The sequence below is a fragment of the Octodon degus genome, unplaced genomic scaffold, assembly GCF_000260255.1.
Source record: "Octodon degus isolate 3935 unplaced genomic scaffold, OctDeg1.0 scaffold00088, whole genome shotgun sequence".
In the NCBI taxonomy this organism is placed as follows: domain Eukaryota; kingdom Metazoa; phylum Chordata; class Mammalia; order Rodentia; family Octodontidae; genus Octodon; species Octodon degus.
Window position 1 is genome coordinate 1379815 of NW_004524664.1, and position 16170 is coordinate 1395984.

The window sequence follows — 16170 nt, forward strand, 5'->3', positions numbered from 1 at the left end:
TGAAAAATGTGAACACCTACGTTCTAATGTCCAGCCTCAACAGAAAATGGGAGATTTTATAGAGAAACTATAAACTAGGGAATGTCACACTTAGGAAGGAAGGGTGGAACATATATGGCACAAATCAGAATGTTGTAAAGTGTCATAAAGAAGACAGTACAATTTAGTGCAAATCTATACAATGGTGGAACACTGCCCCATTTCTAGATTTTCTCCAGAATACCAGCTTGTTATGTTCCAGACAAGAGAAGAATGGAGAACCTTTTCTTTGAAGAAACTAAAACACTCCAAAGAAACCTAAAATAGGTTCTGACACTAGAAGTAATCATCAGAAAGCTGGCTGTGTACCCAAATGGCCTACAGTGAAGTCTGAAAGAACCCAAACCATCTTTCTAATATATCACTCTTTAAAAAAATTAGCCAAGGTTCCTCAGATACCTGAGGAAAGCCTCCACATAAGGCAAGTTATTTCTTCCATTATGGAACAGGGCATTTTAAGAAAGCAACCAGAAAAAAAGAAAAAAAAAAATCACATAAGTTTTAAGGCCAAGGAAATTCACAAAAATAAAACAAGATAAAGCAATGGCATGATAAAAAGGAAAGGAGACTTCTGTGGATAACCCACTACTATTGTGGACTGCTGGACTGTGTTGGATTGTTTTGCTGAATTCACACAACTATAGTATTTAGATGCCAGTGGAATACCCATTTCTGACAGGACTAAACAAAAAAAGGTGATACAAAGGAAGGACCATTTTGTATCTGTATATATAAAATAGTTGAGATAGATATACAGCTACTTTCGCTTAATTCAATGAGAAGAAGGATTTGTACTAATAGTGTTTGGACAGGATATCCTGTCTGCTTCTTGTTCTATGGATAACTACTAAGAAGATAACAATGTACGATGCATTAATTCTTGAAACTGTCCTATTAATCAGTTTTGAAACTGTCTTATTGCTATTTGTTTCTCAATAAAATAAAACCGGAAAAAAAAGGAGACAATGAGATCATCAATCTATGACAGCAAATATTAATTCCAGAAGGGAAAAAAAAAAGATAAAATGATGGTGAAAATAAAATTACCAAATTGCAGGACAGGATATAAATGAAGAAGAGCCACAAAATAAATGAAAAAGACTTTTAACAATGTTTATTATTACTATATTATAATATTTTTGGAGAGCCGGGGATTGAACTCAGGCCCTTGCACTTGTCAAGCAAGTGCTTATTCTACTGAGCTATCTCCCTGGCCCCTAAATTTCTTTTCTTTTTCTTTTTGGTGGAACCAGGGATTGAACTCAGGCCCCTGTGCTTGCCAGGAAAGCACTTAGTCTACTGAACCATCTTCCCAGCCCCCAGTGCATATTATTTTAAAATTTCAGCACTCCCAAGCTTTTGAAATAGAGAGGGGAAAAAAAGACACAAAGGATGAGAACTAAGAAAAACATGAGATTTCTACAGCAACACTGGGAACTGGACTAGGAGGCAGTACTTTGAGAGCTCTGAAGGAAAATATTTTCACATAGGCATGGTAGGGCATACCTATAATCCCACCATTCTGAAAGGCTGAGGTATGAGAATTGCCAAGTTTGAATTCAGCCTGGGCAATTTAGGGAGAACCTGTCTCAAATCCAATCACTAGTACCACCAAACCAAACCAAATTATCTTCTATACATTTGTTTTTAAGAGTTATTAGAAAGGATGTTCCCTCAAAATGAGGTAGTAAACCCAAAGAAAGACAAAAGATTAAATTCCAGAAGGAGAGATTTGAGAAGGAACATAAATGGACAAGATGAGATTTGTATTGGTAGCTATTTAGCAGGTCTAAAGAAAAGCCAAATCTAGAATGTGGCAAGAAAGTACATCCTGGGTGGAGGTGAAGCAGGGGAATTTAGTTCATAAAGAAAATTCTGCTGGGAGAAGAATTTCTAGAGCAACTCGAGGCTACAGAAGAAAATTGGGTGTGTGCCCAAAATAAAAAATTAAGACTGATAAATTCAGGAGAAAGATGTGCAAGGCCAAACAATAATAGATACTTGCCTCAGCAGTAATATTTAGTTTGGTTAAATCTAAATATTTGCATAAATACAGATTTAACCAAAAAACAGAACATATACACTATGCAGAATTAAGGAGGGATAAACAGAAGATAAAATTGTACAAAGGGTTGCCTCAGGATGAGGTAACGACAGAAGGTGATTTCATTTCTATTCCACATTATTTTCATTAATGATTCTGGGAAAATACATAGATTAAAACCCCTTATCTTCTAAGATATCTTATAGTTTTACAGGTTACACAAATAAAAGATAAAGAATTTTAAAGTTAAACAGTACTAAATATAAAAAAATTAGCGTTTCAGAATTTTCATTGTTTTGTTTTTATTAGCATGTTTGAGGTACATGATTGCATTCATTATGGGGAGCTGATACATGTACATAACATCTTAATTCTTTTCAGATTCTTATTAACATATTAAACATGCTTGTATTCTCAAAAATAAAAATGAGAAAAGTTGTTAAGTTTTGCCATTTTTCAGAACGCTCTTGCTTTTAGTAGTTGAAATGAGCCTGCTGGAAAGTGTGCTGCTGCCCTACGTTGGAATACCTGATCATCCTGTTCATTTTCTTCTGTAGTTTCAGTGTTAGCCTGAAGTGAAGTCTGGACATCTACAGGGCTCTCTTCAAATTCTTCTATTTCTTCATCTTCATTCTCATCTTCTCCACTTCCATAATTAGTTAAAGCCTGAGTTTCCGCTTTAGACAAGTCTGAGTTAATTGAAACACAATTTTTAGTAAATTTCCTTTTTTTCCCCTTGAGGTCTCTCTGTTGTTGCTGGGGCTGGTCTCAAAGTCCAGAACCCAAGCAACTTTCCCACTGCAGCCTCCAGAGTAGCTGGCACCACAAGCATGCACCACTGTGTCCACACCATTTAACTTTATAATGAATAGCTATCAATTATTGCATGCCACAGGTGCTTTATAAATAATGTCTAAAATCTTCAAGTCAGTACAGTACTAAAAATTGTGGGGTAAAGAGGCCAGGTAATTTAGTCAAGATCATACTGGGACTTAAGTAAAGGAGAAACTGAAGTCTATATGTATTGCAGTCCTCCAAACTGTTTTTAATAAGAGACATATAAAGACATTAGGAATAAAGACTGTGGAGTCTTTAAACTTACTAATTGACACTGGGCATCCGTCACTTTCTTCATCTTCCTCTTGATCAGAAACATCAGATCTCACATTTTTGGAACCTTCAACACCATATATCTCAGATGTTTGAGTCTGCTTAACTGTTTCAGTTTCATCCTTGTCCTGGTAGCAAATAACCTGAGTAACTAATTCCTTAAAGTACTTCAAAATGGTATAAAGTAAAATACTTTATCCCTTTCATAAAAATAATGATCATTATGTAAGAAAAATATAGTCATCTTTGGCAGTTTAGTTCTTAGCACTTCTTTTGGTATTAGGGACTGAACCCTAAGACCTTAGAGTCTTTTGTCTAATTTTTCATTTTGAGACAGGGTCTCACTAAACTACTAAACTGTCCAGGTTGGGCTCAAACTTGTGATCCTCTTGCCTTATCTTACCAGAGCACCTGGATTATAGGCATGTGCCATCATTCTCAGCTAATTTTGATTTTAAAAGAAAAACATTTTTTCAGAATAGAGATGAAATACTGTTTTTAAATATTAAGGTAAAAACTGTTAAACTTATTTCATATTTTGTTCCAAAAGCATTATTTAGAGGCACAAATTAATTACCACATACTTTGTCTTCATCATCAATCTCTCCAGCAGGTGAGCTGTGATCTTCAAGAATCCTTTTGGCCTGTCAGCAAATCAATTAAACAGAATTTGCCAAAACATTTAGGTAACTCAGTAAACTTTATCAAGTGTTTCTTTTTTTAACTATCATCCAAATACCTTCTTAGAAATGTAAAGTCAAATATTTTAATCTTAATTATTGTTGCACTGGGGACTGAACCCAGGACCTTTCATTACATCATATCCCCAGCATGTCTTTAATTTTTTTCTTCACATTTCTTTTTAATTTGCATTTTATAAAGAATACAAAATAGTCATAGGAAAAAAAGCATTAGAAATGATACAAAATTTTACTAAACAAAGTAATAGGAATATAATAATGGTTGCTGTATTGCACATTATCTTCAGATTAGTTGTTCAGGTTACCAAATATAAATGTGCAAGATTGAAGAACTCGAGTTTCTTATATTATAAAACTGTTCCTGTTGAGTTTGTCCTTAATTTTTTGAAACAGGGTCTCACTAAATTGTTAAATCACCCAGGCTAGAACTTGTTATCCTCTAGCCTTGGGCTCTCAAGAGTGCAAGAATTATAGGCCTGTGCTACTGTCCTGCAACCAACTGCCACATCCTCCTTAAAGTTTTAAAATTGACAAAGCAAAAAGTAACACTCCCAACCTGACAACTTGGTGGATATATAAAAAAACCTACAACTTACAAGGCAAAACCAAAAAGCCTGTATTTTCTTCTCCTACAACCCATCCCTTCTTTAGAAGTCTCAGTCTCAGTAAGTTTACTGACTCATATATACAAATCAAGGAATTAGGAATCAGCCTTTGTTTAGTTTCATTATCCACATTCAAATCATTAGAATGTGTTACTGAATCATTAAAATGTATCCATTGCTGTACCACAATCTAAAAGACATTAGTGTATCATTTTTTACCGGAATAATTTCAACTCATTTTTTTTGGGTGGCGGGGGAGGTGGGAGAGAGGACAAGGTCTCACTACGTAGTAGAGGTTGGTCTTGAACTTGCAGTGATTCTCCTGCCTCAGTCTCTTGAGTGCTGTGATAAGGGGACGATTTCAACTACAAAAACTGGTCTTGGGGCTGGGGGTGTAGCTAGTGGTGCAGTACCTGCCCAGCAAGTGCAAGGCCCTGAGTTCAATTCCCGGTACAAAAAAACAAAGCAAAATAAAAGCCAAAAAACCCAAATGGATTGTACTGATTCTATTTTTAGGTATCTGTCTAAAACATTAACCAGATAACTTTTTAAAATTACACATGAGATTATAAAAGGGCTGCCTTTAAAACAGAGAGAGTTAAAGAAAAACAGTCCTTATCGAGCCTTGTAACTTACTCTTACACTGCTTTTTCCTTCCCAGATTTATCTCATGATGAGAAGAAAAGTGCTGTACAAATCCTGGGGCACATGGGGTCAGCTGGATCAGAAGTACAACACATGCATGTATATGTCTTTGCTTGCAGGGTCCCCCAGCCTGACCTTCTGCAATGCACACCTGTCAGCTTCTAGCTTTTGTCCTTTCCCTATATACATTTAGAGCTGTTTCAAGGGGGAATGCTGTTTCTTAGCTATCTTTTTGGTTTGGCCAAACCAAGAATAAATTACTTTCTTGTCTGTGTTTGTGTTTCCCCCCTCACCCTCCACTGAGCAGACTGCTAAGGCAACCAGTCAGGCTTCTGATAAAAAGATTGTGTCATTCCTCTATTTCAATCTTTCCCATGGGTTTTCTGAAAAGCAAATCGATCAACAAAAACAAAACAGAAAAGAAAAAAGGAAAAGGAAAGGAGATCTTTACTGTAGTTTCTAAGGCCTCATAATTTGACCTTCCCTATCTTTATGACCTCACCTTCTACATTCTATTATAGATAGCTAAGTTAGGTAAAAACTGCTAAGTAGTTGAATGAGACCAGTCCCAAGATAGAATAGAAACAGGCAAACCAGGCTTGTGGTCCAGGCCTGAGTTGATAGAAATAAGGCTCCAAGATGGCTAGGCCTGAGCGCCTCCCCTGAGATAAACAGCTCAAACTTCTACTGTAACAAGCACCATTTGGTCCAATAACTTAAACAGTATAATGAACACATACAATGTAATCACTGTGTCCAAAGATAACCAGAACACTCTGACCCTGGTTGCAGGTCCATTCTAGAAATGCTCATCTCCATGTTATCTATCCTTGGCACTTACTTTGTTTTTCTATAAAATCAGTATTAGCTAAGTCCTACAGGTTGAACCAGGATAACCCATGCTGTGATTTAACTGCATATAACACCTCACACAAGTCTCAGCAGCAACCCACTTTTAGGACCCCCTCCGCCCTTCAGGAGCTTTCTCTTAATAAAATCTTTCCCACTCTTAATATCCTTTGTCCTCACCTTCACTCTTCGATGAACTTGGCATATGTAACAGTTTGGCAGTTACTTTCTGTAACATTACTACTTCACCTAATGAGCTTCTGAATCTACCTTTTTTCTATTTTCCAATTACTTAATCCTGTTTTAGAATTAGTTTTTTCACATGAAAACTTCTCCATCTTTACTATCCTTTATTTTCTGTGTCTCAGCTCATATTTCATACCTTCTAAGACTCTTCTGAGACTAAACTACTGAAGTATTTCAAAGGAGACTGCCTTCTAATAATTTATTATGGTATTACGTTGATTCATTTCTTTAAACTTTTTAAAGGACTGAAACGAATTACATTTAGAATATAAACATTGGGGCCAGGGAGATGGCTCAGTAGAATAAGTGCTTGCCTGGCAAGCACAAGGGCCTGGGTTTAATCCCTGGTTCCGCAAAAAAAAAAAAAAAAAAAGAATATAAACATGAAAAGTACAAAGTAGATAGCTTCAATATGTATTCTAAGGAAGAAAGGCAATCTCTTTCAGTCTGAGTTTTAGCATGCTTTCCCTGTCATGAGTGCAGGCTTAGGAAAAAAATCTGATTAGCCTCACATTGAGTAGGAACAAATTTTCTGTTTCACATTATCAGAAGTAATCTTACAGGACAGAAAAAAAGACAGCAATGTGAAACTAATTTCCTAACCAATAGACAAAAGTATCTGTTGGTTGGGGTGGCTCAGGATGATACGGGGACTGGCAACAGCCCAATGCAGACACTAGGTCAAGGACTGACTCCCAGTTCTCCCCTTCTCTTTGGAGGCCTGAATAAGTGACAAAAAAATGGGTATCTGACAATGGACATTTAGCATCAATTCCTGCTTGCACTGCCAGTCACATTAGCCATTACTGTTACTCCTGAGATTCACTATGGTAAACCATATACTGATTTATAATCTGATTAACTGATAATACTAAAATAACTACCTTTTTTCCCCCAAGAGAATTAAATCTTTTATTGATTACACATGGCTAATCAGATTTTTTTCCTAATAATGATACTGAATGATACATAGCTTCAATCCCATCTATCATTGTATCTGGTACCATTATTCAATTTAGATATATAGGATGTGCCAACAATTATTTTTATAACCAAGTAGCTGTTTGCTTTGGTGACCTTTTCAATGGTCATATTCAGAGGTCACAATGGTAAATGTCAGCTCTACTACTCCAAAGTTTCTGAAGACAATGACTTTTTTAATCAAGCAATTGTAAAGAAATTTTAAATGGAACCTGGCATCACTCTGAAGGAATTCTAACTTCACACTGTTGGGCATGTTAACCAAGATGGCTTCAGAGTAAACTAACTTTACACAGCACATTTAAGAAAAGACATTTATTCAGGAGAATCATCAGACTATACATTTAATGATCAACAGCGTGGGTGCAAAAAAAGGTTACATTAAAACCCTTTGTTGGAATGTTTCACACTTTCCACAGAACAGAAACTAAATTAACCTGTTACACAATTAGTCACAAATACAGTCCTCTAGGTTTTTACCCATACACATGAGTACTGTCTAAAACATGTCTCCTTTGTAGCAGCTAGGCCCTGCCACCACTGTGCTTGGCTGAGTTCACAAATCTGTTGTAACCTGTAGCTTCCTGTCTCTTCTCTGGCTTTCCTCTCCTGCTAAGCTTTGCTTCTTGGAAGTGTTTAAAACCTTCTGCCACTGCCACAGCTACTGCTGTTGCTGGAGCTACCATAGCCACCTTGATTTTGTGGTTGGTAAAATATTGGTCTCTACCACCATAGGGCCCAGAGCTTCTGCCTGCAAAGTTTCCTCCCTTCATGGGTCCAAAATTTGAAGACTGACTGCTGTAATTGCCAAATTCATTATAGCTTCCACCACCTCCATAATTACTTCCAACATTACCAAATCCACTGTAGCCATCTCCACTGCCACCATATCCACCCCCACCATGGCTGCCACCAAAGCCACCTCAACCACCTCAACTGAAGTTTTCTCCACAACCAAAACTGTCACCAAAACCACCTCCATGACCACCACCAAAACTGAACCACTTCAACCTCTTTGGCTAGATGAAGCACTAGCCATATCCTGCTTCAACAGGGCTTTCCTAGCTTCAGATTTGTAGTCATTCCCAGTGTGTATTTTTGAATGACAATCTTATCCCCAGAATTATGGCCATCAAAGTTTATATAAGCAAAGCCTGTCTTTTTTCTTTTTCTTTTTTTATTTTTACACAGAAATTTATTTATTTTTTCTTTTGAATTTGAGTCACATTTTATTGATATTAGTGACTGAATGTGTCATAGACATAAAATCCAGTGGATAAAGTTTATAAATAAATTACGTTTGTAATAAATAAAAGTTTTTAATATTTGAGACATTCTGGAGAACCTTTAAATTTTTCTATTTTTAAAAATGTTTGTTAGAGGCATGAATTCTTAAACTAAATAACTGTGTAGAATTTGTCAGATTCTTTATTATTTATGTGTAGAATTTGTCAGATTCTTTATTTACTTATTTATTTTTACGTATTACATATAGGGTCAATAAGATCTCACTACACAGATTGGAGATGTAGTGATAGTGATCCTTTCTGATTTTCAGCTTCCCAAGCGCTGGAATTACAGGCATGCTCAACCATGCCCAGTCTCAATCGAAGCCTGTCAAGTGTGCCCCTGGGGTGGGGCCAGCACCGCAAGCCGGGGATCAAACCCCCAGCCCCTGTGTCTGCCTAAGCAGGCGCTTTAATCTGCTGAGTTATCTGGCCGGCTCTTTGTCAGATCCTTTAAAAAATATCTTTTGGAACTAAAAAAGTAGCTATATAAGAAGACTGCTGGAAATAAAATGAAAAAATACATCATATATAGGATCCTGGATTTGGAATTATTACATATTCATCAAGATACTATATTTCATGAAAAACCACTCTTTTCTATTCTCTATGTCTCAAGTCCCAACTCTCTGCATTATCTCTACAACTCTAGGCAATTATTTCTTTTCTTTTTTTAATGGTTTATTTATTTATTTTTTATAATTTTATTGAGAAACAAATAGCAGTGAGACAGTTTCAAATCAAACTGGTAGGATAGTTTCAATAATCAACACATTGCATACATTCTTCCTAGTGGTTAACTGCTGTACAAGATGCAGCATGATACCCTATTTATAAACACTATTATAACAAATTCCTCTATTCATTAAGAGAATTAAAATAACTACTTCTTTTAAGACCCAGGATGATTATAGTTATTAATAATGACCAAGAACTGCATCCATAGGTTTAAGTATTCCTAAATCCAAAATAGATGTTATTTACCTCTTTGGCATAAGACTGCATCACTCCAGCTGCTTCTATTTTCCTTTTGCATCTCTGTTTAACAGTTACACTATTATTATCCAAATCTTGCATGAGTTTAAAGAAAGCCAATTCATTGAACAGTACTTCAGATATCTCTACAAGAAGATCTTCTCCACAGTCTTTCAGTTTTCTACCTGCAAATTTTGCCAACGAATCCTATTCAAAGAAAATGATACTGAGGTCATATAAACTTCAGTTGTTGATAAACTAACACAATTGAGAAACAAATAGCAATGAGACAGTTTCAAATCAAACTGGTAGGACAGTTTCAATAATCAACACATTGCATACATTCTTCCTAGAATACTAAGGAAAGGCAAATATTACCGAAGAATATTACTGTATTACTAAGTAGAAATCTTGCCAATCCTGCATCAACAGTATACCCAAAGGGAGGGAAAGAATATATGGTCATCTATAAATATAGTCCCTACTGAATATAATTCCTGGGTATAAACAAAATAGGGAAAGCAAAATCCCAAAAAAGACCCTAGAGAGTATATAAATGGGGGAGGATTTTTTTTTTTTTTGGCTGGCTCAGAACGCCGTCAGGGCAGGTTTGGCTGGCTTGAGTTCCCGGAATCAAACCACAGCAACCTGAGCCTGACTGTTTCATTGAGGCAGCCACTTAAATAACTGAGCTAAGGGGCAGGCCCGCCGAGAGTATACACATGGGATTGATATATACTACACTAACAGTCATGAAGTATTATAAGAGAAAAATACAAACCACGCCACATCTAAATGGTACCAGTAGAATAGTTTCCCCCTTAATATTAGCCAATCATTAAATTTTTCTTCAGAGTAAGTTCAAAAGTAAACTTTAAAGTTGAAAGACAGCACCATCAAATGCACAAGTCTCCTATATTTTATACAACTGTTATAAAACCACTTCCTTGGAGCCAGGGAGATAGCTTAGTAGAATAAGTGCTTGCCTGGCAAGTTCAAGAGCCTGAGTTCAATCCCCAGTTCTGGTAAAACAAACAAACAAAAAAACCCAAAAAGCCACTTCTTTTTTTCCCCCTGAAAAACATGTACTATGTTATTCTTTTTTTTTTTTTTTTTTTTTTTTGCTCCAAATGCCTTCAGGTCAGGTTTGGTTGGCGTGAGTTCTGGGGATCGAACCATAGCTACCTGAGCCTGACTACTTTGTTGAAGCAGCCACTTAAAGAACTGAGCTAAGGGGAAGGCCCCCACTATGTTATTCAAAAACAGGAAAAGAACTATGTTGTTTAGAATTCCATCACCCAAAACCATTATCTAGTCAAGGAAAAGAAGTATATTTATATGTAGACTACCCTATGGAGAAAAATCCAGCAGAATTCAGGATAAAAGACAGTAATTTATTTTTTAGGTATAAGTGTCAAATATATTTCTTTTACTGTCATGGGTGTTTCCTCTGATATATTTTATTTTATTTATTTTATTTTTATTTATTTTTGACAGAGAAATGACAAGAGATTTTTTAATCAAGTTGAACTAAATCTGTGCAAACATTTTGTAGCCTTGTAACCAGAATCCTATAGAAACAGAATAAAGCCAGCATCCACCTATAGGTCTATTACATCCTTTAACATCTTACCAACCGAAAGATTGATCTTAGGAAGCATTATGCCAAGGAAAACAATTTTTAGTTTTGGCAACGAGCAGAGAAAGTGTCCTTGGCGTCATGCATACTTAGCAGGCACACTGCAATGAGCCACAACTCCATTCCTAGGATATCAACTTATTTTTGTCTTAAATTCTTTGTCTTAAATTCTTAATTTGATAGTTCACCTATTACCACATAGACCCAACATTTCCAATGTAAAAACCCAGCACAAATTAGAATTACAGATCTTTATTTGAAAATCTGATCTGCCAACTTAGCGTTTTCTACCAACTCATGGAGCAGAAACTTTCACAGGCTTCACAATCTTCTGCTTAGGTGCTGCCTTTGTGGAAGCCTTAGCAGCAGACATGGCAGTCTTTTTAGATGCTTGCTTAGCCATTTTTGCTTCCTTGGCAGCCCTGATAGCTTGTTCTCTTTGGGCCTTTCTAACTTCTGGTTTCTGATTCCTCTTGGCTATTATGTCAGCAAGAGAAGCACCAGTGATGGCCCTCTGAAATTTGGTTGCTCGTTGTGTTCTTTCCTTTTGAATTTCTTCCGACTGTCCCTTTTTGTGTTTTCTTTGGTAGAGGACAGTCCAGTTTATTTGCCGAGGATTAAGGAATGCAGACTCGCATTTTGCATTCAGAAACTGGAAGACCTTCCAGTTGGTCCTAGCATAGCGCCTCCTGTGTCCCGGGTAGATCTTGTACCTGCTAAAGTTGCACAGCTCGACCTTCATGGTGGCAGCCAGCAGTCAAGGCGGTAGATGGCAAAAAGAAAAAAGCTCTGATGTATTTTAGAAAAGGTAGCTTTTGATCTTGCTTCCACCATTGGACATAGTCTGAGCCCTACACACCCCCTTGCCTTTCACCTGAAAGATATACCTTGTATACGGTGACACAGTTGGATCTCATATACAAGTCAGGCTTGGATCTGCTCTCAAATCTCTCTTAGGATTCAGCTCCTTGTCAGGCTGTCTAGGGAAAGCATCAAAGTAACTGCAGGAGGAGAAGCCAAGACTTCAACTTTCTCTAATGAGCTAGCACAGATTGCCATTGCTTGAGACCTCCCTCATCTTTGCAGGTTTCAGGTTAAAAAGTAAAACCACCATCCAATTTTGCATCTGTTAAAGAGGAACATGATGCACCAGGCCACTGACAACTGTTCTTGGACTATTTGTCCAAATTCCATTTTTTTCTACATACAAATATTATGAGGATGTTTTCTGGTATTAATGATGAAACCAACTGGAAGACAGAGTGGAGAAAATATCTACTGGCTTAAGAGTCAGAAATCTCTGCTGAAGATAGCTGCTTCCCCCCCACTCCTTAATTTTCTCTTTTACCTTTTCTTCGGCACCAGAACAGATATAGTTATTAGTTAAGACTGTACCACTTTTTCAGCAACCAGAGAATTAGCTTCTAGTGGTGTCCAAGATGGGCATGGTATTTGCTTCATTCCCCTTTGAATTTCTGCCTGAATAAGATCCTGTTTCAGTTCTTCAATTTCTTCTCTCAGTTTAACATTTTAAATTTGAAGTTTTTTCTCTTCTCTCAGTGTTGTCTACAAAAGTATCTTTTCTTTCAGGAAAGCAACTTGCTATTTAAGATAATCAATAACTGGACCTATCTTATACCCTTCTTTCCAGTCTTTAGAACAGCCTCTCTGGTTATTTTTGCAGAGAAACCAAAGAAAATCATTAGGTGGACAGTGGCTCCAGAGCAGACTCAGCCATGAACAGATACAACCAGAAGCCAGTAATTAATAACTCATAAAAAAAAATTTAGGTAACATTTAATGTAAATTAACTTTTATTATTCATATATATGCCCTTGTGAAAAAGATGAAGAATGGAGTTGATGTGGGAGCAGCACTAAAGCAAACGGGACAAACAACTGGAATATGTTCAAATTCACAGAAACTGAGCTGATTGGTCAAGATGTTTCCTAAAAAAAAAACAAAAAAAAAAAGGCACACACAAAGCATATGACCTAAAATAACTCCAGGATTAAGACTCCTGAGCATTAGGACCAATTAGAAAAGTGCTGTTCCATATCATGTATCATGTCTGTGTCTTGCACTCTGAATAATTATGACCAAGATAATATGCAATGAATGTATTAATTACTGTAACTGTTCTACTAACCTGTTTTGAAACTATCTCATTGCTATTTCTTTCTCATTAAAATTAATTTTAAAAAGGCAAAAAAAAAAGTGGTACTCCTAATCCTTCATTTGAATCTAGTGCTGTTTGCAGGACCAATCAGAAGATGCTATTCCCAACCATTCATTTACATATTGGACAGACTCATCAAAAGACTGTTCCTGATCCTTCATTTACATCTGGGTAGAAGAACAGCAAGTTTTTTCATAAGTCAATCTGCATTTGTCATGAAGCCAAGTGAGCTTTTGCTAGGCCAAGTATCCCAATGCCATAGTTACATGAGGCATGGGCCAATGCAAGTTTTCTGGATATAAAGCCTCTTCCCCTTTATTTTCCCGATGGCTGTGAGCCTTCCTCACTGGTACACTCTCTGCTGAAGAGTATACGTTTTTGACCTGCAATAATCCCATACCCTTACTCCTTTTGCCTTATATTTTGTCTGATTCTTTGTTCAGGACACCAAGGACCTGGAAAGAAGCCCTTGGGGACAACTATTTGGTAAAAACCTTAAAAAAAAGCAGTCAAATTTACCTACATTTAAAAAAAAAATTATTGGGGGCCTGGCCCTAGCTCAGTTCTTTATGTGGCTGCTTCCACAAGGCTGTCAGCCTCAGGTTGCTGTAGTTCGATCCCCACAACACTCCACTGGCCAAAAGTGCCCTGAAGGCATTCGAGGAGCAAATAAATAAATAAATAAATAATAAAAATAAAAAAAATTACTTCCAAATTAATACTCTGAAATCTGTCAACAATATGATAATGGTAAACAAAATGAAGGAAGACCTACATGGATTATGGTCTTTTAAAATGTGAAGTGTAAAGAGTGATCCTCCTGTTTTTAGCCTTCTCAGCTCTAGGATTACAGGCGTGCACCACCATACCCAATCTTGGTGGCTGGCTTAGCACGCCTGGAGGTGGGGCCGGTGTGGAACATGGTGCCAGGGATCGAACCCTGGTCCCTGTGCTTGCCTAAGCAGGTGTTTAGTCCACTGAGCTATCTCGTTGGCCCTCCCAGGACTAACTCGTGTGCATAAAGATACCCACATTCATATTCCATGCTGAAGTCTACATGGCACTGTCTACCTTCTCAATTGGAGGTATAATTCTCTCTATATCTACTTGATCTACTACTTCTCCTCTGCCACATATGGGTCTTGATTGGATTCTGTTGTTCAAGACACAAAGTAGCAAAAAGGGAGGGCCAATCCCTCATAATGTTTAGGACCTGGCTTTCCAATAACAGAGAATACTTATTTCTAGAGGCTGGGAATGGTAGAGGGAAGGAGGGATAAAGGAGGTCAGAAAAGAGCTATCAAAACACAGAAGCCGGGTGTGAAGGCCTACAATCTTGACAGTTAAAGAGGCTGAGACAGAGGATGGCAAGTTTAGTCCAGCCTGTGAAACCCTGTCTCAAAACAAAAAAATAAAAGAGTTAAGGATATAGCTCAGTAAGAAGGCTCTGTTCCAATCCTCAATACAGGGGTAAGATAACTATGGTTCACCATGACCTGTCATATACTTTATGAAGATCTAGAAGAGCCCTAAGGCTCCAACATAATGAAATGTAAGGACAGAGAAATGCCAAATACCCTGGGGTTTGACCAGTGCACACTCCATGATGTGTAGAAACTTCACACTATGCTACTAAGATTAAAAAAAAAACCACTTTCTTTTTTGAGGCAGGGTCTCACTAAGCACCTCAGGGTGGCCTTGCAATCAGTGGTCCTCCTGGTTCACATTCCTCAGTGTTGGGATTACAGGTGTGTGCCACCACACCTGGCAATATGAACAATTAATACATATTTTAATTGTTAATCTTCTAAAAGTTACTGTTAAACCCTAAAAATTTTTACAACTGGTAGCTGGTTTCTGTTCTCTAAAATTTTGCAGGTACACAGACACTATTACAGAAAGTCACAGAATACTTATACACATTTGAACTTGAAATGTTCTGAGTAGGAGAAAACTACAACCAATAAAGTTTTATTAGTTAAGTGTCAGAGATGATTCAATTAAATGAAGAGATAGCTCCTAGCATACTTTAGCCACTAAAGGAATAATCTAAAAAGTTTTAGATGTCATATCAAGTGCATTAAATGGACATACCTATTTGAATAAACTGTGTGAGAAAATTGGGAAAAAATACAAAATCTGAAGCAGTATATACTGATATGGCACACAGTATAAACTCTTACCTGTAGTATACTTCCAAGTTGTTTATGAAAGAACTTTACAAACTCCTTGCTCTCATCATTTTGCTGAGTAAGGGTCAAAACCATGCGTCTTACTGAAGTAAGAAGTTGAGAAGAACACACTTCATCCATGTGCTCCTAAGAAAAATCCTAATTGGTTAGAATATAAGCTTATCTATTATTTAGAAAATACTAAACTGCATGATATAATATTTGATTTTTCTTGCAAAACTGTTTCCTGTGATTCTTAAGAGAGATATATTTGGAAAGATTTATGCATAAGAGCAGTGAAGGTGGCAGTCTAAGTGCCTATCTGGCAAGCACAAGGACCCGGGTTCAATTCCCATCACCATATGCCATGTCAGTTCCATGCCGCGCCGGCCACGGAAACTAGGTGTGGTGGTGCAGGCCTGTAATCACAGTGCTGACAAGGCTAAGTAGGATCACTATGAGTCTGAACTCCACTGTGAGACCTTGTACCATATAAATAAAAGATTAAAAACACAAAGAGCAGCCAAACTTCTCCCTTACACACACTGACAGATTGGGCCATTTTGACCTAACGCACAAAAATGACCAGTTTGTTGCCTGCTGTCTTCTGCCTCTTGCTAGCATTGTCATATCCGTCTGCCATATTACTCTGCCTAGGAGCCAGCAACTATAGGCTGAAATCTCTACACACTGTAAAGCA

At 37.2% G+C, this 16170-nt stretch overlaps 1 protein-coding gene and 2 pseudogenes across 9 annotated transcripts in view; all 3 read right to left on the reverse strand.

The window, feature by feature from the left end:
• The window catches only part of Pcm1 (pericentriolar material 1), a 112723-nt gene that overhangs the window by 4717 nt on the left and 91836 nt on the right, over positions 1 to 16170 (reverse strand). For all 9 annotated transcript variants that reach the window (XM_023721985.1, XM_023721982.1, XM_023721978.1 and 6 more), the window contains 5 exons: positions 15483 to 15617; positions 9491 to 9688; positions 3778 to 3837; positions 3186 to 3321; positions 2612 to 2772 (listed from right to left, as the gene is read on the reverse strand). In XM_023721985.1, coding sequence (XP_023577753.1) covers positions 2612 to 2772; positions 3186 to 3321; positions 3778 to 3837; positions 9491 to 9688; positions 15483 to 15617 — 690 coding nt within the window. The remainder of the gene's footprint in view (positions 1 to 2611; positions 2773 to 3185; positions 3322 to 3777; positions 3838 to 9490; positions 9689 to 15482; positions 15618 to 16170) is intronic.
• On the reverse strand, positions 11416 to 11862 carry LOC101579194 (annotated as a pseudogene).
• Positions 12081 to 13697, reverse strand: LOC105742970 (annotated as a pseudogene).